This window comes from Oncorhynchus clarkii, unplaced genomic scaffold (genome assembly GCF_045791955.1).
Source record: "Oncorhynchus clarkii lewisi isolate Uvic-CL-2024 unplaced genomic scaffold, UVic_Ocla_1.0 unplaced_contig_11503_pilon_pilon, whole genome shotgun sequence".
Classification (NCBI taxonomy): Eukaryota; Metazoa; Chordata; class Actinopteri; order Salmoniformes; family Salmonidae; genus Oncorhynchus; species Oncorhynchus clarkii.
In genome coordinates this window covers 30,001-54,634 of record NW_027260923.1, presented here as the reverse complement: position 1 = coordinate 54,634, position 24,634 = coordinate 30,001, and the positions used below count along the sequence as shown (strand labels likewise).

The window sequence follows — 24,634 nt, the reverse complement described above, 5'->3', positions numbered from 1 at the left end:
ACAGTATATTTATATTCATTTTTGGGGGGATTTGTGTGTATTGTTAGGTATACTGCACGGTTGGAGCTAGAAACAGAAGCATTTCGCTACATCTGAGATAACATCTGCATAATATGTGTACGAAACCAATACAATTAGACTTGAGGTACATAATATAGGCATTCCATTGCTCTGTCAAAATAACCAAACTAAGGTCGTTTAAAAGTCTGGATTCATTCTCCAGTCACGACACAAAGTCTGACAAGGATCACGTTTGAAAACTTCGCAATAACTTTATTATAGACAGCAAATAGACAGTGGCACAATGATAAAACAGCTTGTAGTTGCCGTTGTGTTTGGCGGAGGCGAGTTGGGCTGTAGTTGCTACTACACTACAACAGGAGATAAGGAAACATACTGTACATTATCCATATGGGCTTTTCCTCCCGTTCCCGGGTCTTTCTCCGTGCCGTGGGATGAGGTGAGTTAAGCTGGTGTTGATACCAGGGGGTGTAATGCAGTTTACCCACCTATGTTTTTACCACTAGTTGATACTACAGGGAGTAAGTAAGAAGAACGCGAGGTGAAGCTGGTGTCCCTTTCACAGCATGTCTGGTTCTGCCGGTTCTGGTCTCTGTGTTTGGCTCAGGCTGGGTTTGGGTGTTGGAGGATACAGTACCAGAGGGGTTGGGTCCAAAGATGGTTCAGGTCACTGAGTTGGGTTCAGGCTGGTTGGGATGGGGCTGGATGGGCTCTAGACTGGGTCCTTGGGGCTGGGTGGGTTCTAGGTTCGGTGTTCTGTGCTGACTGGGTCCTTGGGGCTGGGTGGGTTCTAGGTTCGGTGTTCTGTGCTGACTGGGTCCTTGGGGCTGGGTGTGTTCTAGGTTCGGTGTTCTGTGCTGACTGGGTCCTTGGGGCTGGGTGTGTTCTAGGTTTGGTGTTCTGTGCTGACTGGGTCCTTGGGGCTGGGTGTGTTCTAGGTTTGGTGTTCTGTGCTGACTGGGTCCTTGGGGCTGGGTGTGTTCTAGGTTTGGTGTTCTGTGCTGACTGGGTCCTTGGGGCTGGGTGTGTTCTAGGTTCGGTGTTCTGTGCTGACTGGGTCCTTGGGGCTGGGTGTGTTCTAGGTTCGGTGTTCTGTGCTGACTGGGTCCTTGGGGCTGGGTGGGTTCTAGGTTCGGTGTTCTGGGCTGACTGGGTCCTTGGGGCTGGGTGGGTTGTAGGTTCGGTTTCCTGGGCTGACTGGATGTCAGAGGGATGTAAAGTTGCTGGGTCTGAAGATACGGTCAAACTCATTGAGAATGAGCTCCACGGCCTGGTTCTGGTAGACCATGTTGATGGCCATGTTAACATTGTCCCTCTCCGGGCGCATCAGGGTGGGACCGAACACTATGCCGATGTTCTGGGTCGACATCCGGTTAGAGTCAGAATGTTCCATCACCCTGGGGGAGGGAGGGAGAGAGAGAGAGAGAGAGAGAGATATATTACTGCTTATACAATATGGCTACAGGGTCTTTCTAAAGCGAATTAGCCTGACTCGTTCTGTGTCATTCCAGTGACCACCAATGACACACAGCTTCATCTCAGTGGTCACTGTTGAGAATCTGCTTGTCATTTTAATTATTCTTGTTGATTCACAGAGCAGCAGGACAGTGGCTACACTGGTGCTTATTTACGGGACATTGGTGTGTGCGTGGACCGTGTGTGTGTGTGTGTGTGTGTGGACTCATACACAGAAATGGGTTAAAGCCACAGCATGAGGCATTCTTTTAAAAATGCCATTCCCACAGAGATCACAGGGGAGGAGGAGAGGAGGAGGAGGAAAGGGGACAGATGAGAGAGAAAGGAGATGGGCAGAATGGTAATGAGGGGGAGGAGGAGGGAGGAGGGAAGGGGAGAGGAGGTAAGGAAGAGAAGAGGAGGGAGATGGGTAGATTTATAGAGGAGAGAAGTAGATGGATTGATTTAAGGCGGGAGATGAGAAAATGAGAAGCAGAGAGAGAGGGAGATAGAGACACAGTGACAGACAGACCAGACTCATAGGAAACACACACTGGCACAAACATCAGACTCACGAACACAACACAGTATATTATTTTAGACCTGGGGACAGCAACATTTAAGTAGCAGAGCAGTACATGAAAAGTGATATTATTTTCGTTAACTTCTTCAAAATCCTAAATCATTCACTCTTTCAACCTCATTGTCCTCTCTCAAATTTAACCCCCAGGTACCCACAGCACTCGCTCACCAAAACTTCTTCACAATTTTCGTTCACATGCTGGATGACAACTGCTTGGAATGAGGGTACTCCTCCCTCTAGTGGTCATTCGAATTACATACTGCATATTATTTTTCTCAGACAGTAAAAGCTGATTCTTAAACAACTGATGTACAACTGAAGGACATTCAGAACAATTGAAAGATGGTGAAATGGAATTAGATTGGGGTTAGATGGGTCAGGTTTTTGAGGGTACACTGGGTATTGAGACAGAGGGTTTTTGAGGGTACACTGGGTATTGAGACAGAGGGTTTTTGAGGGTACACTGGGTATTGAGACAGAGGGTTTTTGAGGGTACACTGGGTATTGAGACAGAGGGTTTAACCCTTGGAGGTGTGGTGTCTCGTACCGTTTGAGATGGCTGAACATGAACCTCATGGTGTCTTGGTTGGGAGGAGGCATGCTCAGTACCAGAGACTTTAGACGGTCCACTTTATCCAGGTAGTCTGACATCTCTGGAACACACACACACACACACACACACACACACAGTAGGATACTCTCGTTACACTCCAGATCAGAATCTCTAGACAGGTAGATTGTTTGTTTGGTAGGTAGGTAGGTAGGTAGGGTGGGCAGTTAGTTAGCTAGTTCAGTAGTTAATTTGTTAGTTTGTTAGGTAGGTAGGTAGGCAGTTAGTTAGCTAGTTCGGTAGTTAATTTGTTAGTTTGTTAGGTAGGTAGTTAGTTAGCTAGTTTGGTAGTTAATTTGTTAGTTTGTTTGGTAGGTAGGTAGGTAGGTAGATAGGCAGCTAGTTCGGTAGTTAATTTGTTAGTTTGTTAGGTAGGTAGGTAGGTAGGTAGGTAGGTAGGTAGGTAGGTAGGTAGGTAGGTAGGTAGGTAGTTTGGTAGTTAATTTGTTAGTTTGTTAGGTAGGTAGTTAGTTAGCTAGTTTGGTAGTTAATTTGTTAGTTTGTTTGGTAGGTAGGTAGGTAGGTAGGCAGCTAGTTCGGTAGTTAATTTGTTAGTTTGTTAGGTAGGTAGGTAGGTAGGTAGGTAGGTAGGTAGGTAGGTAGGCAGTTAGTTAGCTAATTTGGTAGTTAATTTGTTAGTTTGTTTGGTAGGTAGGTAGGTAGGTAGGTAGGTAGGTAGGTAGGCAGTTAGTTAGCTAGTTCGGTAGTTCATTTGTTAGTTTGTTTGGTAGATAGGCAGTTAGTTAGTTAGTTCAGTAGTTAACTTGTTAGTTTGTTTGGTCGGTAGGTAGGTAGGTAGATAGGCAGTTAGTTAGCTAGTTCGGTAGTTAACTTGTTAGTTTGTTTGGTCGGTAGGTAGGTAGGTAGGTATGCAGTTAGTTAGCTAGTTTGGTAGTTAATTTGTTAGTTTGTTTGGTAGGTAGGTAGGTAGGTAGGTAGGCAGGCAGTTAGCTAGTTTGGTAGTTAACTTGTTAGTTTGTTTGGTAGGTAGGTAGGTAGGTAGGTAGGTAGGTAGGTAGGTAGGTAGGTAGGCAGTTAGTTAGTTAGCTAGTTCGGTAGTTAACTTGTTAGTTTGTTAGGTAGGTAGGCAGGTAATAGAAAGGGTCTATACTCACTGACGGTCTCTAAGATGTCTGTGAAGAAGCCGTAAGGAACCAGTGGTTCAGGAAGCTCTCTGAAGAACAGCTTTAGGGCTCCTGTGATGACATGGATGTCCTCCCACTCACTCTGTTCCAGGTTCAACTTCTCTATTGGTGGAGGGAGAGAGGGGTGGAGGGAGGAAGGGAGGGAGGAAGGAAGGAAGGAAGGAAGTAAGGAAGGAAAGAAGGGAAGGAGGGAGGGACATGTGTGAATTTTACTGTTAAAACTCCCTCAATACTTTGATTGACAGGTCGGCCGGCAGGCTGGCAGGCTGGTAGCTGTAGCAGAAAGAAAGTGTCTGTGAAAGTGAAGCGATAGTCAGAGGGCAGAGAGAAAGGCAAACACAATTACGACCCTCCTGAACAATGTTTGTCAAAGTGTCACAGTTACATCTGTACACTCAATAACGGTGGTTCTTCGAGAGCTTGATTTAAGATTCTATCTACTGTCCAAATTAGTATCACAAAACATTGGTCAGGTGAGCTGGGCTAAGGTGTTCCACAAAACACAAGCTACAGTACTCTGTTTAAACCACTGGGTGACACCAATGGACCGTGTAAAAGGACACGTAGGACTTGAACATATAGTTTTCTCAAACAGAAATATTGGATGCATAGACAACACAATAGACACATGGAAAGTATCGAGACAAACACACGTGTGCTTTTGCATGTATGGAGTGAGTACAGTGCACACAGGTATGCAGATAGGCATTTGGATGAAAACTGGGAGCCATTTTGGCTCGACAGTCTCCATCTGTCTGTCTACCTTGTACCAACTCCGCAGGGAACATATAACGTCCGTCTGTGGTCACCGCTCGCTCTGCAAAAAAAACAACCAACAGACATTTAGCCTACCAGGTCAAGCAGGTCGGAATCAGGTTTACTCTCCTTCAGAGTGGAATCCTAAATTATGTCCATTATAAAGCACTCTGGGATTAAAAAAAATTAAATGTGTAGTGTAGGATGCTTTTCAGAACATAGCCCCCCCTCCCTCTCTTCATCCCTTCCTCCAGCATCCCACTTCATCCCTTCCTCCCTCCTCCCTCTCTTCATACCTCACTCCCTCCTCCCTCTCTTCATCCCTTCCTCCCTCCTCCCTCTTTTCATACTTCCCTCCCTCCTCCCTCTCTTTATACCTTCCTCCGTCCTCCATCTCTTCATCCCTTCCTCCATCTCTTCACACCTCCTGCCCTCCTCCTTCCCCCCTCTCTTCATACCTCCCTCCCTCTTCCCTCCTCCCTCTCTTCATACCTCCCTCACTCCTCCCCCCTCCCTCCTTCCTCCTCCCTCTCTTCATACCTTCCTCCATCTTTTCATACCTCCCTCCCTCCTCCCTCTCTTTATACCTCCCTCCCTCCTCCCTCTCTCCCTCCTCCCTCTCTTCATACCTCTCTCCATCCCTCTCTTCATCCCTTCCTCCCTCTCTTCATCCCTCCTACCCTCCTCCCTCTCTTCATACCTCCCTTCCTCCTCCCTCTCTTTAATACCTATCTCCCTCCTCCCTCTCTTCATACCTCCCTCCCTTCGCCCTCTCTTTATACCTCCCTCCCTCCTCCCTCCCTCCCTCCCGCCTCCCTCTCTTTATACCACCCTCCCTCCCTATGCCTCCCTCCCTCCTCCCTCTCTTTATATCTCCCTCCTTCCTCCCTCTCTTCATACCTCCCTCCCCCCTCCCTCTCTTTATACCTCCCTCCCTCCTCCCTCTCTTTAATACCTCTCTCCCTCCTCCCTCTCGTCACACCTCTCTCCTCCCTCTCTTCATCCCTTCCTCCCTCTCTTCATACCTCCCTCCCTCCTCCCTCTCTTTATACCTCCCTCCCTTCCTCCCTCTCTTTATACCTCCCTCCCTTCCTCCCCCTCTTCATACCTCTCTCCCTCCTCCCTCTCGTCACACCTCTCTCCTCCCTCTCTTCATCCCTTCCTCCCTCTCTTCATACCTCCCTCCCTCCTCCCTCTCTTTATACCTCCCTCCCTTCCTCCCCTCTTTATACCTCCCTCCCCCCTCTCTTCATACCTCCCTCTCTTTATACCTCCCTCCTTCCTCTCTTTATACCTCCCTCCCTCCTCCCTCTCTTTATACCTCCCTCCCTCCTCCCTCTCTTCATACCTCCCTCCTTCCTCTCTTTATACCTTCCTCCCTCCTCCCACCCTCCCTCCCTCCTCCCTCTCTTCATACCTCCCTCCCTCCTCCCTCTCTTTATACCTCCTTCCCTCCTCCCTCTCTTCATCCCTTCCGTCCTCCTCCCTCTCTTCATAACTTCCTACCTCCCTTCTCCCTCTCTCTCTTTATCCATTCAGCCCTCCTCCCTCTCTTCATCCCTCCTCCCTCTCTTTATACCTCCCTCCCTCCCTCTCTTCCTCCCACCTCCCTCTCTTCATACCTCCCACCCTCCTCCCTCTCTTCATTCCTCCCTCCCTCCTCCCTCTCTTCATACCTCACTCCCTCCCTCCCCCTTCTCTTTCTCCCGTACTCCCTCACTCTCTTCATTCCTCCCTCCCTCCTCCCTCTCTTCATTCCTCCCTCCCTCCTCCCTCTCTTCATACCTCACTCCCTCCCCCTTCTCTTTCTCCCGTACTCCCTCACTCTCTTCATACCTCCCACCCTCCTCCCTCTCTTCATTCCTCCCTCCCTCCTCCCTCTCTTCATACCTCACTCCCTCCCCCTTCTCTTTCTCCCGTACTCCCTCACTCTCTTCATTCCTCCCTCCCTCCTCCCTCTCTTCCTCCCGTACTCCCTCCCTCACCATGGTTGACTAGGAAGCGTAGTTTCTGGATGACCGCCAGGTTCCCACTCACTCTGTAGATACCGTCTGTCTCCAGACCTGAATAACAACACACAGGTAGGACATGTAACCCCGGCAACAACACACCGGTACTACATGTAACCCTGGCAATAACACACCGGAACTCCATGTAACCCTGGCAACAACCACAGATATTTAAAACACTGTCTTAAAATCCATAGAATCCATACCAATTATAAACCAGTTCAATGTGTTATAAATGTGCAGTAAAGATGATCCTCTCTTCCACAAAATATTTGTTTACCTACAGCCAAACTCTACCCACAGGGGAGTAGTACCAGAGGCTGTACTGTACCCACAGGGGAGTAGTGCCAGAGGCTGTACTGTACGCACAGGGGAGTAGTGCCAGAGGCTGTACTGTACCCATTGTTTTGTGTTTATGGCAGTACCTCTCCTCTCCACAGCCTCAGTGCAGAGCCTGACGAAACGAGGCACGTTGTTCTTCTCTCTCTCACACAGCATCTCTAGATGACAGCCAAACACCTGGTCTGTAAATGACAACAACAGCAGCATGTTTTAGAAGACTAAATATGATTTGGTCTAAAGAGATTTACAGTCAACACTCACAGAACTGTGATCTGAGGTCATGAGAGACACGGACACATTCATAGATACCACACGACTTCCTTATTATTCGATGAAAACAAACACCAGAGGAATGTCAATGAACTGAATTGATGCCCAGTTCCATGGAGTTGAGCTGCCGCTACTCTCAGAGGGTTGTGGCAGCTCAACTGATGGAAAGTGGTGTTGAGGGAAAAGCATAAGACATGATAAAATCCATGTACACAAACAACAAGCGTGGGGTTAAAACTGGCATAAAACACACACGTCTTTCCACAAGGCCGTGGGATGAGACAGGGATGCAGCTTAAGCCCCACCCTCTTCAAAATATATTTCAACAAACTGGCGAGGGCACTAGAACAGTCTGCAGCACCCGGCCTCACCCTACTAGAATCTGAAGTCTAATGTCTACTGTTTGTTGATGATCTGGTGCTTCTGTCACCAACCAAGGAGGGCCTACAGCAGCACCTAGATCTTCTGCAACGATTATGTCAGACTTGGGCCCGGACAGTAAATCTCCGTAAGACAAAAAAAAATTGTCTTCCAAAAAAGGTCCAGTTGCCAGGACCACACGATACATACATACCTCAGCCTAAACATCAGTGCCACAGGTAACTTCCACAAAGCTGTGAACGATCTGAGAGACAAGGCAAGAAGGGCCTTCTATGGCATCAAAAATCACATAAAATTCGTCATATCAATTAGGATCTGGCTAAAAATACTTGAATCAGTTATAGAACCCATTGCCCTTAATGATTGTGAGGTCTGGGGTTCGCTCATCAACCAAGAATTCACAAAATGGGACAAACACCAAATTGAGAGACTGCATCCAGAATTCTTCAAAACTATCCTCACTGTACAACGTAAAACACCAAATAATACATGCAGAGCAGAATTAGGCCGATACCTGCTAATTATCCAAATCCCAAACATTCCTTAACAAAGCCATCACCTACAGAGAGATGAACCTGGAGAAGAGTCCCCTAAGCAAGCTGGTCCTGGGGCTCTGTTCACAAACACAAAAAGACCCCACAGAGCCCCAGGACAGCAGCACAATTAGACAAAACAAAAAGATAATTACTTGACACATTGGAGAGAATTTACAATAAAACAGAGCAAACTAGAATGCTCTTTGGTCCTAAACAGAGAGTACACAGCGGCAGAATACCTGACCACTGTGACTGACCCAAACTTAAGGAAAGCGTTGACTATGTACAGACTCAGTGAGCATAGCCTTGCTATTGAGAAAGGCCGCCGTAGGCAGACATGGCTCTCAAGAGAAGACAGGCTATGTGCTCACTGCCCACAAAATGAGGTGGAAACTGAGATGCACTGAAAACAAATGTGTGACCTGTTGCCACAAGAAAATGTCAACCAGTGAAGAACTAACACCATTCTAAATACAACCCATATTTATGTTGATTTATTTTCCCTTTTGTACTTTAACTATTTGCACATCGTTACAACACTGCATATAGACATATGACATTTGAAATGTCTTTATTCATTTTGAACTAGTGTTAGTGTAATTTTTACTGTTCTTTCACTTTTGTTTATTATCTATTTCAATTGTTTTGTCAATGTAAACATATGTTTCTCATGAGAGAGAGAGAGAGAGGGGGGGGAGAGAGACAGAGAGACAGAGACAGTCAGTGATCTCACCCTTGATGAGTCCTTTCTCCTGTAGGATCTGTAGTGGAGGTCTCTTGAGGATGAACTTCTTCAGTCTGCTCCGAACACGCTTCCTCTCCGAGTTCTCCACGTTGGAAGCAGAACGAGGGACTGCACCGGGAGGCAAAGAGGGAGAGATATAAAGGAGGGAGGGAAGGAGAGAGGGAGCGAAGGAGGGAGCGAAGGAGGGAGCGAAGGAGGGAGCGAAGGAGGGAAGGCACCAGAAACAAGAAGTACAAGAAGAAAAAAAGATAGACCAACTTTATTGTCAATTTTAGAGAAATGTGAAGATAAATAGACCACTGGGAGGAAGCACATGGGCAGCCACAGCAACAGCAACAGCATCCTTGGAGCAATGGATGGAAGGAGAGACTCACGTGATGCCTTATATCCTCCTCGACTGTCCTCCTCGTCTCCACTGTGGTCCAACATCTCCACACTGCCCGCCCTCCTCAGAGAGTACAGCAGAACATTGTCCAGGGGATTCTCCCGATCCTATAGAAGAGAAGACCATTTCAACTTGTACCAGACAACTTTGTTAACCATTTGTTAGCGCCCTGATGAGAGCTAGATGCTAAAATAAGTTGGTGTTTGATCATAAAGAAAGGCTTTTAATTCCCTTCCATTGTCCTCCTAGAGTAGCTGAGTACAGTGGGGGCTGCTGAGAGGAGGATGGGCCATAATAATGGCTGGAACGGAGCGAATGACATGGCATCACCAACGGAAACCATTCCACTGATTCCTCTCCAGTCATTACCACAAGCCCGTCCTCCCCTTTAAGGTGCCACCAGCCTCCTGTGGCTGCATATCTCTTGCAAACGGTTCTAAGAGCTCACACACACGCACACAAACACGCACGCACACATACACACACATACACACACATACACACGCACATACACACACAAACACACACATACACACACACACGCACACAAACACATACACACACAAACATACACACACATACACACACATACACACACACACGCACAAACACACACACATACATACACACGCACACAAACACACGCACACAAACACATACACACACACACACACACGCACACGCACACACACGCACACACACACACACGCACGAACACACACACACGAACGCACACACGCGAACGCACACACAGTGTGTGAAACTCACCAGTCTATCGATGACACTGTGGATGGTATTGAACCACTCTCTGATCAGTGAGTCTGTCTCTGACTGCAGTAGGAACTCATTCCCTGTCACCGTCCTCAGCTACCACACAAACAGACAAAGTAGTTAGTCCCAAATCACAGACTACTTCACCAGGTACTGTACTACTTCTTACTACTAATTCTTCAGTCAATTCAGGCTCCCGAGTGGCACAGCGGTCTAAGGCACTGCATCTCAGTGCTAGAGGCATCACTACATTCTCTGGTTCAAATCCAGGCTGTATCACATCTGGCCGTGATTGGGAATCCCATAGGGCGGCGTACAATTGGACCAGCGTTTGGCCGGGGTAGGCCGTCATAGAAAATAAGTATTTGTTCTTAATTAACTGACTTGTCTAGTTAAATAAAGGATAAATAACAATACAATTCGGGAAATTAATTCAAATAACAATTCTGGAAATATAAAATATGCATTGAATTTTAAGGCATGTATTGAATTGACTGAGTTGACATTGAATTGTCTGGAACCCCGGTGCTCATAGAGTCCTGTTACAACACATAGCCTACAGTCAGATACTGAACTTCCTCTCAAGAGGACGTGAGAATGTTTTTTTTCACAGAAAAACCACTAGAGCAGCTCTCTCTCTCTCTCAGTGAGACTAAAATAGACACATTTGACTTCCCCAAAATACAGGGTGAAATAAAGTATCTTAAAATGTCTATGAAATAATATAGAAACAAGACAACGGTGGTTTGAGGTCCCTCCCTCCCTCCTGGTGTGTGTCTGACCTTGAAGACGTTCTTCTTACTGGACAGGTCATTGGTCCACTGCACCACAGCTCCTCTCAGGTCTACACTGCTCTCCGGACGACTGTTGCCTGGTTTCTGGAGACCAATAAGAAAGCAGTCTTTGAGACGTTTAAAAAAAAAATGTATTTAAACTCCATCTATGATAGTTCAACTCAATGACTATCTTACCCAGCTGGAGGGGGTCTGGGATTTGGGATCCTTGAAGAACACCAGACTGTTCCCGACCAGAACCACCCACGACGGATTCCAGTTCTTCCTAAACACACACACACACACACACACACACACACACACACACACACACACACACACACACACACACACACACACACACACACACACACACACACACACACACACAAACACAAACAGGGTGACGTTCACGGTTCCCACCACACCTTTACAGTAGATACAGGGTGTAGAAGATGAGATATCTTCTTCATATCGCGGACAGTCTACCTCAGTTTCCGGCCTCCCTCTGCTATCTTAGTCTTGTTCAGCAGACCTGCCTTTTCCAGCTCCTGAGGAAGGAAGCAGGGGAGATGAACTGTTGGTACAGAGGGCTAATTCACTGGCTGCTCTGATGACCCACGTTGGTGCCACACAGGAAGTTAAACATTTACAGCAACAACCTAGGGAATGAGTTGCAAATGTCACTAGAACCATGGATGGACAGTGGGACAGGTGTATACAGACAGGAGACAGCGGAGACAGAGGGACAGATGGGAGACAGCGGAGACAGCGGAGACAGATGGGAGACAGCGGAGACAGATGGGAGACAGCGGAGACAGATGGGAGACAGCGGAGACAGATAGGAGACAGAGGGACAGATGGGAGACAGAGGGACAGATGGGAGACAGATGGGAGACAGATGGGGGACAGATGGGGGACAGAGGGACAGATGGGAGACAGAGGGACAGATGGGAGACAGATGGGAGACAGAGGGACAGATGGGAGACAGATGGGAGACAGAGGGACAGATGGGAGACAGAGGGACAGATGGGAGACAGAGGGACAGATGGGAGACAGCGGAGACAGATGGGAGACAGCGGAGACAGATGGGAGACAGCGGAGACAGATGGGAGACAGAGGGACAGATGGGAGACAGCGGAGACAGATGGACAGATGGGTCAGATGGGAGACAGAGACACAGATGGGAGACAGAGGGACAGATGGGAGACAGAGGGACAGATGGGACAGATGGGAGACAGAGGGACAGATGGGAGACAGTGGGACAGATAGGAGACAGAGGGACAGATAGGAGACAGTGGAGACACATGGGAGACAGCGGAGACAGAGGGACAGATGGGAAACAGCGGGACAGATGGAGAAACAGCAGAGACAGAGGGACAGATGGGAGACAGCGGAGACAGAGGGACAGATGGGAGACAGCGGAGACAGAGGGACAGATGGGAGACAGCGGAGACAGAGGGACAGATGGGAGACAGCGGAGACAGAGTGACAGATGGGAGACAGAGGGACAGATGGGAGACAGAGGGAGAGATGGGAGACAGAGTGACAGATGGGAGACAGAGGGACAGATGGGAGACAGAGGGAGAGATGGGAGACAGAGGGACAGATGGGAGACAGAGGGACAGATGGGAGACAGAGGGACAGATGGGAGACAGAGGGACAGATGGGAGACAGCGGAGACAGAGTGACAGATGGGAGACAGCGGAGACAGAGGGACAGATGGGAGACAGCGGAGACAGAGGGACAGATGGGGACATTTGAGATGTGAGACTCACGGGTGTGGAGCTGTCATTGCTGTCAGGAGAGGTGGCTGGAGAAGGAGGCTCCACCACCACAACACTGGTCCCAGGGTAGGAACAGTCTCTGCCCTGCTGGCCCAGCTACGAACAACACATGTATGTTAGGTCTGGACAAATATCTCGTGGACAGATTCTCATGGACAGATTCTCGAGGATAGATTCTCGATGATAGACTCTCATGGATAGATTCTCATGGATAGATTCTCATGGATAGATTCTCATGGATAGATTCTCATGGATAGATTCTCATGGATAGATTCTCCTGGATACATTCTCCTGGATAGATTCTCCTGGATAGATTCTCCTGGATAGATTCTCCTGGATAGATTCTCGAGGATAGATTCTCCTGGATAGATTCTCCTGGATAGATTCTCATGGACAGATTCTCATGGACAGATTCTCATGGACAGATTCTCCTGGACAGATTCTCCTGGACAGATTCTCATGGACAGATTCTCATGGACAGTTTCTTGTGGATAGATTCTCGAGGATAGATTCTCATGGACAGATTCTTGTGGATAGATTCTCGAGGATATATTCTCATGGACAGATTCTTGTGGATAGATTCTCGAGGATAGATTCTCATGGACAGATTCCCGTGGACAGATTCTCGTGAACAGATGACACGGTGAGAATCTGCCAGAAGTGTATGTGGACCAAACTGTGAATCATTTTTCATTGTTTTCACACAAAATGCATTCAATGACCACATTCTCCAAAATCCATGAACTAGTTTGTCATTCATACTCCATCACCTGTAAAACTATATATTTGCAGCACTGTTTCCAAAACTGTTGAAAACACATTCAAAACAGAATGATGGCCAATGTCGTACCTTTCTGCGGTTACCAGACTGAAACACTGGAAACATGGACCAAGGGAGACAGGTTGGTGGGGAGAGAAGAGTGTCAGGGAGAGGGAGAGGGAGACAGGTTGGTGGGGAGAGAAGAGTGTCACAGAGAGGGAGACAGGTTGGTGGGGAGAGAAGAGTGGCAGGGAGAGGGAGAGGGAGACAGGTTGGTGGGGAGAGAAGAGTGTCACGGAGAGGGAGACAGGTTGGTGGGGAGAGAAGAGTGTCACAGAGAGGGAGACAGGTTGGTGGGGAGAGAAGAGTGGCAGGGAGAGGGAGAGGGAGACAGGTTGGTGGGGAGAGAAGAGTGTCACGGAGAGGGAGACAGGTTGGTGGGGAGAGAAGAGTGTCACGGAGAGGGAGACAGGTTGGTGGGGAGAGAAGAGTGGCAGGGAGAGGGAGAGGGAGACAGGTTGGTGGGGAGAGAAGAGTGTCACGGAGAGGGAGACAGGTTGGTGGGGAGAGAAGAGTGGCAGGGAGAGGGAGAGGGAGACAGGTTGGTGGGGAGAGAAGAGTGTCACGGAGAGGGAGACAGGTTGGTGGGGAGAGAAGAGTGGCAGGGAGAGGGAGACAGGTTGGTGGGGAGAGAAGAGTGTCAGGGAGACAGGTTGGTGGGGAGAGAAGAGTGGCAGGGAGAGGGAGAGGGAGACAGGTTGGTGGGGAGAGAAGAGTGTCACGGAGAGGGAGACAGGTTGGTGGGGAGAGAAGAGTGTCACGGAGAGGGAGACAGGTTGGTGGGGAGAGAAGAGTGGCAGGGAGAGGGAGAGGGAGACAGGTTGGTGGGGAGAGAAGAGTGTCACGGAGAGGGAGACAGGTTGGTGGGGAGAGAAGAGTGGCAGGGAGAGGGAGAGGGAGACAGGTTGGTGGGGAGAGAAGAGTGTCACGGAGAGGGAGACAGGTTGGTGGGGAGAGAAGAGTGTCACGGAGAGAAGACAGGTTGGTGGGGAGAGAAGAGTGTCACGGAGAGGGAGACAGGTTGGTGGGGAGAGAAGAGTGGCACGGAGAGGGAGACAGGTTGGTGGGGAGAGAAGAGTGGCAGGGAGAGGGAGAGGGAGACAGGTTGGTGGGGAGAGAAGAGTGTCACGGAGAGGGAGACAGGTTGGTGGGGAGAGAAGAGTGTCAGGGAGAGGGAGACAGGTTGGTGGGGAGAGAAGAGTGGCAGGGAGAGGGAGCCAGGTTGGTGGGGAGAGAAGAGTGTCAGGGAGAGGGAGAGGGAGACAGGTTGGTGGGGAGAGAAGAGTGTCACGGAGAGGGAGACAGGTTGGTGGGGAGAGAAGAGTGTCAGGGAGAGGGAGACAGGTTGGTGGGGAGAGAAGAGTGGCACGGAGAGGGAGACAGGTTGGTGGGGAGAGAAGAGTGTCAGGGAGACAGGTTGGTGGGGAGAGAAGAGTGGCAGGGAGAGGGAGACAGGTTGGTGGGGAGAGAAGAGTGTCAGGGAGAGGGAGACAGGTTGGTGGGGAGAGAAGAGTGGCAGGGAGAGGGAGACAGGTTGGTGGGGAGAGAAGAGTGTCACGGAGAGGGAGACAGGTTGGTGGGGAGAGAAGAGTGGCAGGGAGAGGGAGACAGGTTGGTGGGGAGAGAAGAGTGTCACGGAGAGGGAGACAGGTTGGTGGGGAGAGAAGAGTGGCAGGGAGAGGGAGAGGGAGACAGGTTGGTGGGGAGAGAAGAGTGTCAGGGAGAGGGAGACAGGTTGGTGGGGAGAGAAGAGTGGCAGGGAGAGGGAGACAGGTTGGTGGGGAGAGAAGAGTGTCACGGAGAGGGAGACAGGTTGGTGGGGAAAGAAGAGTGGCAGGGAGAGGGAGACAGGTTGGTGGGGAGAGAAGAGTGGCAGGGAGAGGGAGACAGGTTGGTGGGGAGAGAAGAGTGGCAGGGAGAGGGAGAATGCGTGGAGGACAAAGGAGAGGAAGAACAAGAGCGGTGGTCTCTGATGAGATGAGGGCCACAATTATTGACCATGTTGTAAACCAAGGTCCCTCTTTGAGAGAGGCCGGTTTAAGGCTGCAACCAAATCTGCAGGTTTCAACAGTTTCATCAACTGTGCGTGTGGTGTGTGTGTGTGTGTGTGTGTGTGTGTGTGTGTGTGTGTGTGTGTGTGTGTGTGTGTGAGTGTGTGTGTGCGTGTGTGGTGTGGTGTGGTGTGGTGTGTGCGCGTGTGTGGTGTGTGCGTGGTGCGTGGTGTGTGGTGTGTGTGTGTGTGCGTGCGTGCGTGCGTGCGGTGTGGTGTAGTGCGTGTGTGCGTGTGTGGTGTGTGTGTGTGTGTGTGTGTGTGCGTGTGTGTGTGTGTGTGTGTGTGTGTGGTGTGTGGTGTGTGCGTGGTGCGTGGTGCGTGGTGTGTGTGTGTGTGCGTGCGTGCGTGCATGCGGTGTGGTGTAGTGCGTGTGTGCGTGTGTGTGTGTGTGTGTGTGTGTGTGCGTGCGTGCGTGCGTGTGTGTGCGTGCGTGTGTGCGTGTGTGTGTGCGTGTGTGTGTGTGTGTACCTTGCCGTTCTTGGGCAGTATTATGGTTCGTGAGTGGCTGAGCTGCTCCGTCCCATGATGCAGTAGGGCAGAGTGACGTCGCTGGACAACACCCTGAGACTCTCCTGTTCTGAAAGCTGTGGTGCTGATGGTGTTGGAGGAAACTGCTCTCTGCATGCTCTACAAGGCAGGAAGCACAGAGAGGGGCGGGGGGGAGGGGAGGGGGGGGGGGCAAGTCAGCTACTATGTGTGTGTCAATGGAGGCTTCTGAGGGGAGGACGGCTCATAATAATGGGTGGAATGAAGTGGATGAAATGGTATCAAACACATGAAAACCATTTTAAAAATATATATACATTCCATTAGCTCCATTTCAGCCGTTATTAAAGGATTGATTCTGATAGCACCATTGGAGAAATGTGTTTACGTAGATATTATTGTTCTGTTGTTGCATTGTTAAAAACTTTTAGTTCCTTGTTTTGTCACAAGGAAGTTATTTCCCCTGTACACGTTCCCATTCATCTCTACATTCCATTCTAATGTCACCTGACCCAACTCCCGGCCACTGTCAGCAATCTGCCCACCGTACAGGAAGTCTGAAGAGAGCTGGAACAGAGATAAAAAGAGGAGGAAGAATTCTTTATTTCCTTACAGTCCATTTTGTCTTTTGCTTCACTACAAAGGCTAATTACAGCAAACACTGGCCTAGAATGAACCAACACATTACGTAACACTACGAGGCATTCATAGATTTTCTTCACAAACATGTCAGCTAATATTAGTATTTATTAGGATCCACATTAGCTGATCCCCCCCCCCCCCCCCTAGTGAAAAGCACAGATAGCTTTATCACAGCTGAAGTCTATAACTTGTTGAAGTGTATATTGTTGTAACAAACTGGTACACATAGACGTACCGTACAGTCAGTCATACTAGTCTGTTATCTATAAACTGTGAAGATGCAAGCTCCAACGTGAGACTACACTCAGAGGGAAAAAAGGGTTCCAAAAGGGTTCTTCGGTTGTCACCATAGAACCCTTTTTTTGGTTCCAGCTAGAACCCCTTTGAGTTCCATGTTGAATCCTCTGTGGAAAGGGTTCTACACGGAACCAAAAAGGGTTCTACACGGAACCAAAAAGGGTTCTACCTGGAACCAAAAAGGGTTCTACCTGGAACCAAAAAGGGTTCTACACGGAACCAAAAAGGGTTCTACCTGGAACCAAAAAGGGTTCTACCTGGAACCAAAAAGGGTTCTACACGGAACCAAAAAGGGTTCTACCTGGAACCAAAAAGGGTTCTACCTGGAACCAAAAAGGGTTCTACCTGGAACCAAAAAGGGTTCTACACGGAACCAAAAAGGGTTCTACCTGGAACCAAAAAGGGTTCTACCTGGAACCAAAAAGGGTTCTACACGGAACCAAAAAGGGTTCTACCTGGAACCAAAAAGGGTTCTACCTGGAACCAAAAAGGGTTCTACCTGGAACCAAAAAGGGTTCTACACGGAACCAAAAAGGGTTCTACCTGGAACCAAAAAGGGTTCTACCTGGAACCAAAAAAGTTTTCTTCAAAGGGTTGTTCGAGATTTATGTTATTCTCTAATAACAGACCCCAAAGCAAATCAGGGGGAGGAAAATAGGTTTCTTTGAAGAGGACAAATCATGCAGGGAGTTAGATGGTCATTCTTCCCTTCAGCGATGCTCTCTCAGTGATGCTCTCTCAGTGATGCTCTCTCAGTGATGCTCTCTCAGTGATGCTCTCTCAGTGATTCACTCCTGTGGTTCTCTCCAGTCATTCTCTCCACAGTACAAAGGGACAGCGTGTCGTTTTATAACCCAGCCCTAGCCTGTGGTTGACCAATTAGAATTCCTTGCAATAAAACTAGCCAATGGACAAATACCAAGTATCCTATTTCAGAATGTCTGAACCATTAATCAATCATTCCCTTTTACAGAAAAAAACACTATTACCCTTAATCGTTACTCTATTGACTTCTCGTCCTTTTAACCTCTCGTCCTCTGTCTCTGCGTTGTGTTTTTATCTGCTACATATTCTCACAGGGTTACCCTTTGGGAACAGCCCAAAAAACAAACATTTTAGGTTCTAGATAGGACCTTTTTCTACAAGAGTGTTTAAGCTAACTGAGAAATATACAGTAGCTAGATCTGTCTTACACTCCCTCTCTCACACACCCACACAAGAAGAAAAACTGAACTTACAGCCACTCTGTTCATCAGTAGCCTTTATATCACCCGTATCAGAGTCCAGATCAAAACAAAGCTAAACTATTAAAACGGATGTTTCCTTGGTAGTCGATAGGAGAGTCAGTCCACGCCACTGTCCGCTGTAGTGCACCTTCCTGACACACACACACACCTTTTCATCTGAGGAACCACAACCCCAAATCCACTTGTGTCTCTCCTTCTCTCTCGCAGCATAAACTTCCTCTTTCTATATGCAACCTTACGCTAACACTATCAGCATGTACCATCACTCTCACTTGGCACAAACAGGAAGCCATGTGAAGGAAGCCCTGTGAAGGAAGGCATGTGAAGGAAGCCCTGTGAAGGAAGCCATGTGAAGGAAGGCATGTGAAGGAAGCCCTGTGAAGGAAGCCATGTGAAGGAAGCCATGTGAAGGAAGTCATTTGAAGGAAGCCATGTGAAGGAAGCAATGTTAGAGCACTATATAGGGAATAGGGGGGCATAGGGCTCTGGTCTAAAGTAGTGCACTATATAGGGAATATGGTCTAAAGTAGTGCACTATGTAGGGAATAGGGTCTAAAGTAGTGCACTATGTAGGGAATAGGGTCTAAAGTAGTGCACTATGTAGGGAATAGGGTCTAAAGTAGTGCACTATATAGGGAACGGGGAGCTGTTTGGGACGTACCCAGAGATATTATCATATCAACAATATAACAGCACTAACAGTAACAACAAGGACAACAGTAATCATTATCTACAGACTCTTATCATCTTATTTTCGTAGTTACGATGGTGACACTAGCACTATAGGTCAGTCGGGGTGGAAGTTGCATGAAGCCCAGACACAATCTCTACTTTTACAACACTGTGTGGTTATTCCTGTAAGTGTTGTAATTGCTCGTTGTTACACTGTACGACCCACAGTTCCTATTCGCCTGGCACAATGTAGAATGGACAGGCGTTACGGGGTATGAATTTAGCTCCAGCTTGCCCTCTGATAAAGTAGGTAGAATTTGAACTATCCAACACTATCAGATCTCCACAAGCCCGAGCGTGTCAGGGCTCGTTTCTGGGCCGTGCCAAAGTGTTACCGTGCCAACTTGTGAAGTCTTGGTGTCCGTAAAGCTCTGGTTCAGTGTTTGGGTAACTGTTCCTGTCTACGTTAAATAAACACACCAACTTTTTATTATTATTATCTTCTTTAAAAAAAATTAAAAACGTTTTTACTAGACAAGTCAGTTAAGAACAAAATCTTATTTTCAATGACGGCCTAGAAACAGGAGAGATTAAGAGGAGGAACAGGAGAGATTAAGAGGAGGAACAGGAGAGATTAAGAGGAGGAAGAGGAGAGATTAAGAGGAGGAACAGGAGAGATTAAGAGGAGGAACAGGAGAGATTAAGAGGAGGAAGAGGAGAGATTAAGAGGAGGAACAGGAGAGATTAAGAGGAGGAACAGGAGAGATTAAGAGGAGGAACAGGAGAGATTAAGAGGAGGAAGAGGAGAGATTAAGAGGAGGAACAGGAGAGATTAAGAGGAGGAACAGGAGAGATTAAGAGTCCACAGACTATTCACGAAGTAAGGAAGCAAATACCTGAATAGATTATTTTGTGTGTAAACTACATCTCACCTGTTTTATTAGTTTATGGTCACGAGGTTGACAACATTAGCGACACAATCACATTACAACTCTTCATTAAGTCCTGGGGGGGGGGCTGTAGGTGGACCTACCCTGTTCATGTTGCCATTCTCTGTGCCTGGGATTGGGAGAGACAGGTGGTTGGCGTCCCTGGGGATTGTCTGTGGTTGCAGCGGACGAGGAAGGAAGAGAGTATGGGTGTTAGTTTGAAAGCACATCTGATTGACTATTTCTCATTGCTGGCAACATTTAAAAATAGGGTTGATAAAAAGACTCTACTGTCCCCGAAAATAGTTGTAATGTTGAATTTAACATAAAACCCTGTGTTCTGTATGTCTGTAAATTAACATAGGACCCTGTGTTCTTGTATCATTTGATTTACACAACATACCTAAGTTTTCACCAGTTTTCACAAAGTCAAACTTTGTAGAGCCACCATTTGCAGCAATTACAGCTGTAAGTCTCTATAAACTTGGCACATCTAGCCACTGGGATTTTTGCCCATTCTTCAAGGCAAAACTGCTCCAGCTCCTTTAAGTTGGATGGGTTCTACTGGTGTACAGCAATCTCTAAGTCACACCACAGATTCTCAATGGGATTGAGGTCTGGGCATTGACTAGGCCATTCCAAGACAGTTAAATGTTTCCCCTTAAACCACTCCAGCGTTGCTTATGCTTAGGGTCATTTTTTTATTTTATTATCATTTTATTGAACCTTTATTTAACTAGGCAAGTCAGTTAAGAACAAATTCTTATTTACAATGACGGCCTAGGAATAGTGTGTTAACTGCCTGTTCATGAGCAGAACGGCAGATTTGTACCTTGTCAGCTCGTGGGTTTGAACTTGCAACCTTCCGGTTACTAGTCCAACACTCTAACCACTAGGCTACCCTGCCACCCCTGCCGCCCCACTGTCCTGCTGGAAGGTGAACCTCCGTCCCAGTCTCAAATCTAAGACTGAAACAGGTTTCCCTCAAGAATTTCCCTGTATTTAGCTCCGTCCATCATTCCTTCAATTCTGACCAGTTTCCCAGTCCCTGACGATGGTGTTGGTGTTCTCGGAGTGATGAGAGGTGTTGGGTTCGCACCAGACATAGCATTTTCCTTGATGGCCAAAAAGCTCAATTTTAGTCTCCTCTGACCAGAGTACCTACTTCCATATGTTTGGGGAGTCTCCCACATGTCTTTTGGTGAACACCAAACGTGTTTGCTTATTCTTTTCATTAAGCAATGCCTTTCTTCTGGACACTCTTCCATAAAGCCCAGATCTGTGGAGTGTACGGCTTAAAGTGGTCCTATGGACAGATACTCCAATCTCCGCTGTGGAGCTTTGCAGCTCCATTCAGGGTTATCTTTAGTCTCTTTGTTGTCTCTCTGATTAATGCCCTCCTTGCCTGGAGGGTTTTGGAGGGCGGCCCTCTCTTGGCAGGTTTGTTGTGGTGCCATATTCTTTACATTTTTTAATAATGGATTTAATGGTGCTCTGTTGGATGTTCAAAGTTTCTGATATTTTTTTATAACCCAACCCTGATCTGCACTTCTCCACAACTTTGTCCCTGACCTGTTTGGAGAGCTCCTTGGTCTTCATGGTGCCGCTTTATTGGTGGTGCCCCTTGCTTAGTGGTGTTGCAGACTCTGGAGCCTTTCAGAACAGGTATATATATATATATATATATATATATATATATATATATATATATATATATATATATACTGAGATCATGTGATAGATCATGTGACACTTAGATTGCACACAGGTGGACTTTAGTTAACTAATTATGTGACTTCTGAAGGTAATTGGTTGCACCAGATCTTATTTAGGGGCTCCATAGCAAAGGGGGTGAATACATATGCACCCACCACATTTCAGTTTGTTTAAATTACAGGTTGTAATGCAACAAAATAGGAAAAACGCCAAGGGGGATGAATACTTTTGCAAGGCACTGTATGTCTGTTACCCATTCACGGGCTCTGCGGGGGGGTTTCCAGGACCTCTCCTTGGTAACGGTGTTGACATAGAAACATCGCCCCGTGGAGGGGTCCGAATACTGCTCCCATAGGTCCAGCACCTTTCAAGGGGTACAATGGAAATATGTGTTGGACTTTTTTGTGTCTTTTTTGTGTCTTCCTCAATAGCTTTATGCATGAACGTCATCTTTGCTATGTGAGTGTATTTATATTGTTTGAAAGGATTGTATTAGCTATTTTAAGTTTGGAAAACATGAGATTTCCATCGTCAATGACCTGCATGGGTCGCTGGCCGGGGGCGGGGCTGGGGGGCTCCACTTGGCTCCGCCTCTTCACCTGGTGGATGGCGGAGTATAGAGTAGACTCCAGGAGAGACTGCTGGGAAATGTAGGACTGGGGAGACACCTGGTGGGGAGAGAGAGGAGGCTATACTGTATAAGGTCAATAACATGTTACATGAGGTTGATGGGGAAATGTCAGGTTAGGGGGTGTGTGTGTGTGTGTGTGTGTGTGTGTGTGTGTGTGTGTGTGTGTGTGTGTATTATACAGTATATTATAGTCTACAGGTTGCATGTGCCACTCAGCGCCAGCTGTCATTAGTAGAATGACTATAGTTACATAACATGGGGACAAAGCTGCATCGTATAGCCTCATCACTACAGCTTTCATGGAAAGATGGTTTTCCATCTCAGCTTTACTTTTCAATCTATTTCAGTGCAACAGATGGCCTCCTATAGCCTACATTATCTTACTTACCAGTCAGTTCACTAAAGGGAGTCACTGGTGCATGTAAATGTTTTCTACAAGCCCAGTCCTTAGGCCTCTCTGACTACATGTTGACGTGGACCGGTATATATCTTTCTCTCAGTTTCTGTTATTCTCTCTCTCTTTCTGTCGTTTTCTTTGTTTTCTATTTCTCTCTCTTTCACTCTGTGTTTCTGCGTAGCTCTCTCTCTTTCCCTCGCTCTCGCTCTCTCACTGTTTTCTGTTGAAGCCACATCCTCTTCTGTTTGTGGTTCTTCTTGACTGCCCACTGACACACATGCACACACACACAGAGACAGAGAGACAGAGCGAGAGAGAGAGAGAGAGAGAGACAGAGAGAGAGAGACAGACAGAGAGAGAAAGAGCACCCCCCCTGTCAGCCACCCTGATAGCCCTTCTGACAACCCCCCCACACCCACTGAGGACAAACTCAAGACACAGATTGTACTACTTATGGACTCAAATGGGAAATATATAGAAGAAAAAAACTTTTTCCCAAACACAGTGTGTCTAAACTCTGGTGTCCAAACACCCAGCGCGCCCTAGACCTTCTGTCTGAGGACCAACTAGGCTCACCTAGCCACATAATAATACACACAGGCACAAACGACCTGAGAGCACAGCAGGAAACGGTGGCCACAGCACTGAAGGGAGTGATTGAAAAGGCTTCTTCTACTTTCCCCAAAGCACAAGTGGTTATCTCCACCCTGCTACCACGAAAAGACTTCCACCCTGCCACAATACAGCGGGTAAACGCAAGTATTTCCCATGACTGTGCCTCAAAACCAAATGTTTTCCTGGCCCACCACTCCACCCTGGACTTGAACAGCCTCTATGACCAGGTCCAAATCAAATCAAATCAAATCAAATTTATTTATATAGCCCTTCGTACATCAGCTGATATCTCAAAGTGCTGTACAGAAACCCAGCCTAAAACCCCAAACAGCAAGCAATGCAGGTGTAGAAGCACGGTGGCTAGGAAAAACTCCCTAGAAAGGCCAAAACCTAGGAAGAAACCTAGAGAGGAACCAGGCTATGTGGGGTGGCCAGTCCTCTTCTGGCTGTGCCGGGTGGAGATTATAACAAAACATGGTCAAGATGTTCAAATGTTCATAAATGACCAGCATGGTCGAATAATAATAAGGCAGAATAGTTGAAACTGGAGCAGCAGCACAGTCAGGTGGACTGGGGACAGCAAGGAGTCATCATGTCAGGTATTCCTGGGGCATGGTCCTATGGCTCAGGTCCTCCGAGAGAGAGAAAGAAAGAGAGAATTAGAGAGAGCATATGTGGGATGGCCAGTCCTCTTCTGGCTGTGCCGGGTGGAGATTATAACAGAACATGGCCAAGATGTTCAAATGTTCATAAATGACCAGCATGGTCGAATAATAATAAGGCAGAACAGTTGAAACTGGAGCAGCAGCACAGCCAGGTGGACTGGGGACAGCAAGGAGTCATCATGTCAGGTAGTCCTGGGGCATGGTCCTAGGGCTCAGGTCCTCCGAGAGAGAGAAAGAAAGAAGGAGAGAATTAGAGAACGCACACTTAGATTCACACAGGACACCGAATAGGACAGGAGAAGTACTCCAGATATAACAAACTGACCCTAGCCCCCCGACACATAAACTACTGCAGCATAAATACTGGAGGCTGAGACAGGAGGGGTCAGGAGACACTGTGGCCCCATCCGAGGACACCCCCGGACAGGGCCAAACAGGAAGGATATAACCCCACCCACTTTGCCAAAGCACAGCCCCCACAACACTAGAGGGATATCTTCAACCACCAACTTACCATCCTGAGACAAGGCTGAGTATAGCCCACAAAGACCTCCGCCACGGCACAACCCAAGGGGGGGGGGGGGGGGGGGCGCCAACCCAGACAGGATGACCACATCAGTGACTCAACCCACTCAGGTGACGCACCCCCTCCAGGTCCACCTCTACAAGGCAGCAGTGCCCACCTTTGCCCGAACCCTAAAGGACATCGCTCTCAAACGTATCCCCAACACTTCACACAGGAGCAACAGATCAATAGACACCCCACCAAGACCAGCGAGACACCCTCCCAGACCTGCAGGACCCCCCCCCCCCCCCCCCGGACCTACACAGAGGACCCACGCCAAGAGGAATTACATCCAGACCACAGCACCCCCAGACACATCCACACCTCCAC

The 24,634-nt window shown here is 47.9% G+C and overlaps 1 protein-coding gene across 1 annotated transcript in view; it reads right to left on the bottom strand.

Moving 5' to 3' along the window:
* Positions 1-252: 252 nt before the first annotated feature.
* Positions 253-24,634, bottom strand: part of LOC139402249 (rho GTPase-activating protein 15-like) — a 51,156-nt gene continuing 26,774 nt past the window's right edge. Inside the window, exons 6-23 of the mRNA XM_071146347.1 lie at positions 21,971-22,099; positions 21,685-21,795; positions 19,820-19,888; positions 16,436-16,495; positions 15,911-16,069; positions 12,561-12,665; positions 11,272-11,333; positions 10,981-11,068; positions 10,792-10,887; positions 10,007-10,105; positions 9,228-9,345; positions 8,842-8,961; positions 7,005-7,103; positions 6,556-6,633; positions 4,578-4,631; positions 3,785-3,916; positions 2,607-2,712; positions 253-1,418 (exon numbers count right to left, since the gene is read on the bottom strand). Of these exons, the coding sequence (XP_071002448.1) occupies positions 1,226-1,418; positions 2,607-2,712; positions 3,785-3,916; positions 4,578-4,631; positions 6,556-6,633; positions 7,005-7,103; positions 8,842-8,961; positions 9,228-9,345; positions 10,007-10,105; positions 10,792-10,887; positions 10,981-11,068; positions 11,272-11,333; positions 12,561-12,665; positions 15,911-16,069; positions 16,436-16,495; positions 19,820-19,888; positions 21,685-21,795; positions 21,971-22,099 (1,878 nt within the window). The 3' untranslated portion in view covers positions 253-1,225. The remainder of the gene's footprint in view (positions 1,419-2,606; positions 2,713-3,784; positions 3,917-4,577; positions 4,632-6,555; positions 6,634-7,004; positions 7,104-8,841; positions 8,962-9,227; positions 9,346-10,006; positions 10,106-10,791; positions 10,888-10,980; positions 11,069-11,271; positions 11,334-12,560; positions 12,666-15,910; positions 16,070-16,435; positions 16,496-19,819; positions 19,889-21,684; positions 21,796-21,970; positions 22,100-24,634) is intronic.